Here is an 8,669-nt window from a genome sequence, read left to right as displayed (position 1 = left end):
GGAAGTTGTAGAAAACATAATGTTGCATAGAGCATTATTAGATCATTGGTATCATCTGTCCAATGCTCATTTTTCTGAAGATTTGTCCCTATTGTTTTTAAGAGAACTAATGGCCTCCTACGTGAAGTTTTCAACTCAGTTTGAAGAAAAGAGGCTTAACAGACTAGAAGAAAAAAGTGTGCGAGCTACTGTTGCTCCTCTCCGGGGCAATCTTCAACGCAACTATCTTGATAAAGAAGTGTGATGCTGCTAAAGAAATCAAAGAGTTTTGTCTGTTTGTGTGCTTGTGGTTTCTTTGGTTGAAAAAAATAATTCTTTTTGTTGTTTCTTTTTATAAGTGTCAATGATTATATTGATATCATGAATATTTTTATTTTAGAAATAATATACTGCTTTTAAAAAAGTTGTAGTCCAATTAGTTTATTGTTTCAATCAACAACTACCTTAAACTATTGTCAGTTTACTCCAGGATCATAAGGAGCAATAAAGTATAATATTTCTCTCATTGAGTCTTCGGTAACTATTTCTCCAAAGTAATATCGAACATTGCCATCATTGAGCTCAGTTACTGACCAGCACAAAACAAAACTACAAAAATGTAATAAGAAGCAAAAACAAAAAAAATAAATCAAGAACACAGCACATATCAACCACTGACAAGTAAAAATCAGCAGAAAAATATGACAAGACAAAAAGGCAAAAAATAAACAAAAAACAGCACATTCTGATCTTCTTGGAACCTTTCTGGAGGGCAAAGGTGTTGAGTCTACTTCAAAATCCTTCCTCTTCTGAACTTCAGTATTTCCTTTTTTTAGATGGTAAGGAAACATGGCCTTGTGCATGAATATTTAGCCTAGTGTGAAGAAAATCACCCAGTAGAGGATTTCTGTTGTCACCTTGCTTCCGCCGGATCATACTAAAATATTGTTCCCAGGGATCCTGGTTGAACACACGAGCACTGACAGAGGGAGCCTTAGCTACAGTCAGCATGTAACGAATGGCCCCTGCAATACCTTTCACAGTAATTTCAAGTGCACCCAAAGCTTGGTGACTCACTATCATACGGCTTCTTTCTGCATCAGTGTAAATGCCAGGCCTATTTAGTACGTCAAGCTTCCACTCCTCAAAATAACCCAAATATTCATTCTCCAAAAAGTCTAATCTTGCATCATTTGGGTCTGTGAAAGCTGTCTTGTCTGGATTTTTCTTCTCCGCACCATCATCCTTCCCATTCACACAGTCAAAGAATCTGTTCGAAAGTCTGATGAATTTAACCAGCTCTGAGGTGTCCAGTAACTTGAATGCTTCATGATGGGCCATATCTTCAATGCACCTTGCAACTGAATTACTGAATGTCTGGGTTGCATAAAGAACAGTCATACAACTGAGCTTGTCAGTTTTACATGTGCCTTTGTCAGTTTATGAGATCGAAACTTTTGACTCTTAGTAGCTTCATACAGTGCTTCAATCACCTTCCAGGACATATACTGGTGGTTCTTCCATAACTTACGAGACTTCTTATGTGAGAATGAATTAGCAAGTGCATTTCTAAGAGTTTTAAGCAAATGAGGAGGGTCCAGGATGAAGAAGAGCGGTCTTGAGTCTCCTGATGCTAGATTTTTAGTAGTGTAAGGGAGTATGGGGCGATTTGTAACAGGGGTGATTCGTAACAAATGCGTTTATTAATTTAAGTGGAGGGAGCAGAGGAAAATCTGAGTATGGCCCCTCTTTCGCTTCAAGTACAGGGTCCTTGAACAATCGAAGCGGATGTGATCGGTGCTCAGGTATAGTTTCGGAGGGGGTCTGAAATATAGAGTACACCGAAATTTCGGCAAACAGGCAAATCTTTTATTTTGAGTTCTAGGAAGTTTCTGTCTGAGGCTCCCCAGGTATGAATCACCATCGAAGTACCGTTGGGGCCTTGAAGCGTGACCCCTTTACAATGTAAACACGTGGCATAAGTTGCTTTTACTTTGTCCAGTGATAGTTAGGGACGGATTTCTTGCGTAACAGGCATTTGGGGTGATTCGTAACAGACCCGTATAAAAACAAGAATTTAAGAAGTTTTTGCTGTTAAATGCTTGCATTATTTCTCGAATCATCTGCTGTTTTATTCCAATACATTTACACAGCTCGAAATGCATTTTAAAGCGAGTTATTCTATGCTTTCCTCTAAAATTGAAAAAAGTGAGGTTAGGATTGACATAGCCTATCAGTTAAGGGGAGGTTCTACTGAAAATCTTACTTTCTCCAAATTGAGTCCCATTATCAATATTCATTGTAAATTTTAAGTATTTCATAGTAAATAGTTAAATTTGAAGTTTGGAGAGCAATACCTAGCCCCCAACCCAGTCGAAGAGGAATTTTCTGCTATTTCCAGTCATAACTTGAAAAATTCTCCTACGCAAAGTATTTCAACGTAAACTGATGTTCTGGGCATTTTTCACTTCTTTGGTTCATAATTGATAAACCGTGGCATTAGTAAGATACTGGGACCATTACAAAACCATAAGCTGTGTTTTTAAGACAGCATGTCAATAAAATTTCAAGAAAATGTTAAAATTTCTGATATTTTAGTGACTTTTTTTCTGAAAAGCAACGACAAAATAAATTTGTTGGGTCCCATGTCTCGGTGATGCCACGCTTTATTGCATATGAGCCAAAGAAGTGAAAAATGTCCAGAACATCAGTTTACGTTGAAATGCACGCGAAGACGCGAAGGTAGCCCGCCCACACACAGCCTGCAACAAATTTCCTTCTGCAATCGTTAGTATATCGTTAGTACATGATTGTAGACCCAATGCGGCCGTTAGTATACACACCCAAGTGCGTTTTAAAAAAATACCCAAAAGGCGGGCCACATTCACATGTTCAGTTACTTCCAAAAGAACGTGCCAAAAGAGAAAACGTCCTAAAATCGTTAGTACACGTTAGTAGAGGCCACCTCGTCACTATCAACATCATTCACTATCACCACGGCCGCAGTCTTGCACCAGCGAGTCCGGGCCAGGTTCCAAAAAGCAAATACTGATCAAATAACACTAAAGGCGTGTTTGTTCCGTTGAATTGCGTTAGTAGACGTTAGTAGACGTTAGTAGAGGCTATATGGTCACTATCAACATCATCACTAACACAGAGAACGTGGTATTGCTTTAGTGAGGCTGGGCCAGGTTCCAAACAGCTAATACTGATCAAATAACACCCTCGAAGTGTTTGTTCCGTTCAATTGCGTTAGTAGGCGTTAGTAGAGGCCATATGGTCACTATCAACATCATCACTAACACACCGTTCGTAGTATTGCTTAAGCGAGGCTGGGCCAGGTTCCAAAAAGCAAATACCGATCGCAAAACACCAACGAAGTGTTTTTTCTGTCCAAAAGCGTTAGTAGACGTTAGTACAGGCCATATGGTCACTATCAACATCATCACTAACACAGAGAACGTGGTATTAATTAAGCGAGGCTGGGCCAGGTTACAAAAAGCAAATACTGATCAAATAACACTATCGAAGTGTTTGTTCCGTTTAATTGCGTTAGTAGACGTTAGTAGAGGCCTTATGGTCACTATCAAGATCATCACTAACACACCGTTCGTAGTATTGCTTAAGCCAGGCTGGGCTAGGTTCCAAAAAGCAAATACCGATCGGATAACACCGACGAAGTGTTTTTTCTGTCCAAAAGCGTTAGTAGACGTTAGTAGAGGCCATATTGTCACTATCAACATAACCACTAACACAATGTTCGTAGTATTGCTTAAGCGAGGCTGGGCCAGGTTCCAAAAAGCTAATCCCGATCAAATAACACCAACGAAGTGTTTTTTCCGTCCAAAAGCGTTAGTAGACGTTAGTAGAGGCCATATGGTCACTATCAACATCATCACTAACACAGAGAACGTGGTATTGCTTTAGTGAGGCTGGGCCAGGTTCCAAAAAGCTAATACTAATCAAATGACACCATCGAAGTGTTTGTTCCGTTTAATTGCGATAGTAGACGTTAGTAGAGGCCTTATAATCACTATCAACATCATCACTAACACACCGTTCGTAGTATTGCTTAAGCGAGGCTGGGCCAGGATCCAAAAAGCAAATACCGATCGCAAAACACCAACGAAGTGTTTTTTCCGTCCAAAAGCGTTAGTAGACGTTAGTAGAGGCCATATTGTCACTATCAACATCATCACTAACACAATGTTCGTAGTATTGCTTAAGCGAGGTTGGGCCAGGTTTCAGAAAGCTAATCCCGATCAAATAACACCAACGAAGTGTTTGTTCCGTTCAATTGCGTTAGTAGACGTTAGTAGAGGCCATATGGTCACTACATCATCATCATCACTATCACACCGTTCGTAGTATTGCTTTTGCATGGCTGGGCCAGGTTCCAAAAAGCAAATACCAATCAAACGACATTATTTAGGTGTTTGTTCCGTTCAAAAGCGTTAGTACACGTTAGTAGACGCCATATGGTCACCATCAACATCATCACTAACACAGAGAACGTGGTATTGCTTTAGTAAGGCTGGGCCAGGTTCCAAAAAGCAAATACTGATCAAATAACACCAAAGACGTGTTTGTTCCGTTCAATTGCGTTAGTAGACGTTAGTTGAGGCCATATGGTCACTATTAAAACAAATTATGCAAATTATTGTTTGTTAGGAATTCTTACTTCAAATGGTTTTTTCTCAGGTATTATCGTATTTTTCTAATAATTGTTTTTTATCTTTTTTATTGCCAGAATGATGAAATATTGAAGTGGGCGACCGTGTCAACAACGCAGGAGAGAGGACTGGCCGAAAGCGGATAAAAGGAGTGGAAGGACTTCTAAGGTTGAAAACAGTATAAGTACGGAAAATCAAGGATGCTGCAATGTACTGCAGCAACTAACATTTATTGGCTGAGCGATAGCGAAGCCCGTTACTCCAGTGCGGTTGAAAAGTTTTGTCTGTCTGTGTGTCCGTGTGTGTGTGTGTGTACACTACTCCTCCTGAACGGCTCAGCTGATCTGGCTGAGATTTTGCAGGCTTATTAGGTATGTTCTTGGCTCGGCACACGCGAAATTTCACCATCCTAGCTCAACTGGTTCAGTTTTTATAGCCGAAAAACACCTAAAAACGGCGAAAATTCGATTTTTTCTGCAGGTATGTCACCTCTGTCTTGAAGAAAGGGGGGTCTGGGGGGCGGAGCCCCCCAGCCTCGACAAGTTAAAAAGTTACAAGGGTCAATCGTGTTATCTGTAGATGAAGCAACTCTAATTAAGGGGGGTCTGGGGGGCGGGGCCCCCCAGCATACAACACCTAAGAAGTAACCGACGATGGACAAGCCAATGCCTGCCGAAGGCAGGCTAGCGCCGCAGGCCAAGGTAGGTACGCTAGGCCCGGATTGGAGGAACAGGCCGCGAGATATCGCGAAGCCAGTTACGACAAAACGCGGTCTGGCGTAAACCTACCTTGTTGTAAGTGACCATATGGGCTCTACTAACGTCTACTAACGCAATTGAACAGAACAAACACTAAGTACATGTCATTCGATTGGTATTTGCTTTCTGGAACCTGGCCCAGCCTCGCTAAAGCAATACCACGTTCTGTGTGTTAGTAGTGATGTTGAAAGTGACCATATGGCCTCTACTAACGCTATTAAACGGGACAAACACTTTAATTGTGTCATTTGATCGGTATTTGCTTTTTGGAACCTGGCCCAGCCTCGCTAAAGCAACACTACGAACGGTGTGTTAGTGATGATTTTGATAGTGACTATATGGCCTCTACTAACGTCTACTAACGCAATCGAACGGAACAAACACTTCGTTGGTGTTCTTTGATCAGTATTTGCTTTATGGAACCTGGCCCAGCCGCGCTTAAGCAATACTGTAGAGTTAGAGCCAGTGGCTATGCGCAGTCAGCACCGCTATTGGCAGTCCAGCGGTCGCGCATGCGCAGAGTGTCGAACCGGGCCTTGACAACGGTTGTTAACGCGGGCGCTTCGGTGCCAGTTGTACTCGAGCTCTGTGTGAATAAACACGTCTCCGGCCTACTCCTGGTTCCCTCAGTCTAGACACCAGAAACCACCTCCCAATCACCACAATACCACGTTCTCTGCGTTAGTGATGATGTTGATAGTGACCATATGGCCTCTACCAACGTCTACTAACGCAATTGAACAGAACAAACACTTTGTTGGTGTTATTTGATCGGTATTAGCATTTTGGAACCTGGCCCAGCCTCACTAAAGCAATACCACGTTCTCTGTGTTAGTAGTCATGGTGAAAGCGACCATATAGCCTCTACTAACGTCTACTTACGCTATTGAACAGAACAAACACTAAGTAAATGTCATTTGATTGGTATTTGCTTTTTGAAACCTGGCCCAGCCTCGCTAAAGCAATTCCACGTACTGTGTGTTAGAAGTCATGGTGAAAGTGACCATATGGCCTCTACTAACGTCTACTTACGCAATTGAATAGAACCAACACTTCGTTTGTGTTATTTGATCGGTATTACCTTATTGGAACCTGGCCCAGCCTCGCTTAAGCAATACCACGTTCTGTGTTAGTGACGATGTTGAATGTGACAATATGGCCTCTACTAACGTCTACTAACGCTTTCGGAAGAAAAAAACACTTCGTTTGTGTTTTTCGATCGGTATTTGCTTTTTGGAACCTGGCCCAGCCTCGCTAAATCAATACTACGGACGATGTGTTAGTGATGATGTTGATAGTGACCATATGGCCTCTACTAACGTCTACTAACGCAATTGAAGGGAACAAACACTTCGTTTGTGTTATTTGATCGGTATTACCTTATTGGAACCTGGTTCAGCCTCGCTTAAGCAATACCACGTTCTCTGTGTTAGTGATAATGTTGATAGTGACCACGTCCTTGGTGTTATTTGATCAGTATTTGCTTTTTTGGAACCTGGCCCAGCCGCGCTTAAGCTATACCACGATCTCTGCGTTAGCGATGATGTTGATAGTGACCATATGGCCTCTACTAACGTCTACTAACGCAATTGAACGGAACAAAGACTTTGTTGGTGTTATTTGATCGGGATTAGCTTTTTGGAACCTAGCCCGGCCTCGCTTAAGGGGGCACACCAGTGAAAATCGTCAAATTTTGGCCTTTTTTTTTATTTTATCTTATTTTTCAGCTATTAATCCCGAGTCGAACGCCGCAAACCCCACCGCAAAATTCCAATTACTTTGGCTTGTGCACATTTTAAAAATGCTAAAAAGGAATTTTTTTTGCATATTTTAGACCAATTGCTAACGTTCAAGTTTTTCACCCGAAGTTCAATTACAAAACCCCTGAACCACCCAAACACAGTTGAAAAGAGGAACATTTTGGCGCAAACGGAACTAAAATACGTCAAAAGGAGCATTTATAATCCGAAAAAAACACGTCAAATCTATTTTTCCACTTAAAGGGCTTTTTCTCGAAACACCTTTTTTCTACCTTTGTGCCACTCTCACGGGCGCAAAATTCAAGATAATTGAATGCGGTTTGCGGCAAAATGTTCGTTAAACTTGCGTCTATGGTCTGAACCTCGGAAATGGCCATCCCATAAAAAGGACGTGAGCTGCAGCCATGAAAGCGTGAAAATATTGGTTAAAAAATTTGTTTTTAATTTTGCCTTCTGAAAACACATATTCAAAATCATTCTTTTTGCATGCCCGTGGTTCAGACCATAGCCACATGTGTCCTGTTGAGAAATTTTCAAGTCCCGTGCTCGAGGCTCAATCCAGAGAGGCAGAATCGTGGCAGGAGTGAAGCAAGGCCGCAGAAAAATGCAGTGCACTGGCGCTCCATCTTGCCATCGCCACCTTGCCCTCTCATACTGATTTTTCTTTTCTTTGACGTAATCTTAAGCCAAGAATAAAATATCAATCGAATACGTTGGTTGCTTTTCTCAAAATGATCGTTTTTCGAAACCTCTGCATTTTCACTGGTGTGCCCCCTTAAGCAATACTACGAACATTGTGTTAGTGATGATGTTGATAGTGACAATATGGCCTCTACTAACGTCTACTAACGCTGTTGGACGGAACAAACACTTCGTTGGTGTTTTTCGATCGGTATTTGCTTTTTGGAACCTGGCCCAGCCTCGCTTAAGCAATACTACGAACGGTGTGTTAGTGATGATGTTGATAGTGACCATATGGCCTCTACCAGGGGGCGGCAACACCCCAAAGCGGCAGTGAGGCGAAGCTCTCGCTCCGATCTTGCTCCGTGCAGGGGTCACGGACTTTTTCGAGATTCAAACTAGGCCATTGTTTGCAAATCGCTTTGCACATATCGAAAGAGCAGCACATAAAGGGTGCATTAGACTCATTGGCAATCCCTTAAGTGCCACTTCAGCCCTCACAAAATCAAAGTGAAAACACCGAAAAAGACAATAAGTCTAATAATTAAGGAAAAAACCCCAGGGGCGCCATCTTTGTGTAAAGATTTCCGCGTTTTTCTCTTTTGTACTAAGTAAAATTGGGAGTTCTGGGAAGGTCAATGCGTCTAATGCACCCTAAATTTTGTGCTCTTTCGATCTGTGCAAAGCGTTTTGAAAACAATGGCCTATTTTGAATAATCTCGAAGAAGTCCGTAACCCTTGCACGAAGCGAGAGCTTCGCCTCACTCCTGCTTTGTAGTGTTACCGCCCCCTGCCTCTACTAACGTCTACTAACGCAA

The 8,669-nt window shown here is 41.8% G+C and overlaps 1 protein-coding gene across 1 annotated transcript in view; it reads right to left on the bottom strand.

The window, feature by feature from the left end:
* Positions 1-795: 795 nt before the first annotated feature.
* Positions 796-8,669, bottom strand: part of LOC117640435 — a 44,874-nt gene continuing 37,000 nt past the window's right edge. Inside the window, exons 14-15 of the mRNA XM_034376939.1 lie at positions 1,404-1,612; positions 796-1,356 (exon numbers count right to left, since the gene is read on the bottom strand). Coding sequence (XP_034232830.1) covers positions 796-1,356; positions 1,404-1,612 — 770 coding nt within the window. The remainder of the gene's footprint in view (positions 1,357-1,403; positions 1,613-8,669) is intronic.

This window comes from Thrips palmi, unplaced genomic scaffold, assembly GCF_012932325.1.
Source record: "Thrips palmi isolate BJ-2018 unplaced genomic scaffold, TpBJ-2018v1 HiC_scaffold_12, whole genome shotgun sequence".
NCBI lineage: Eukaryota > Metazoa > Arthropoda > Insecta > Thysanoptera > Thripidae > Thrips > Thrips palmi.
The sequence above is the reverse complement of the archived record's forward strand: the minus strand, read 5'-3'. Positions and strand labels throughout refer to the sequence as shown.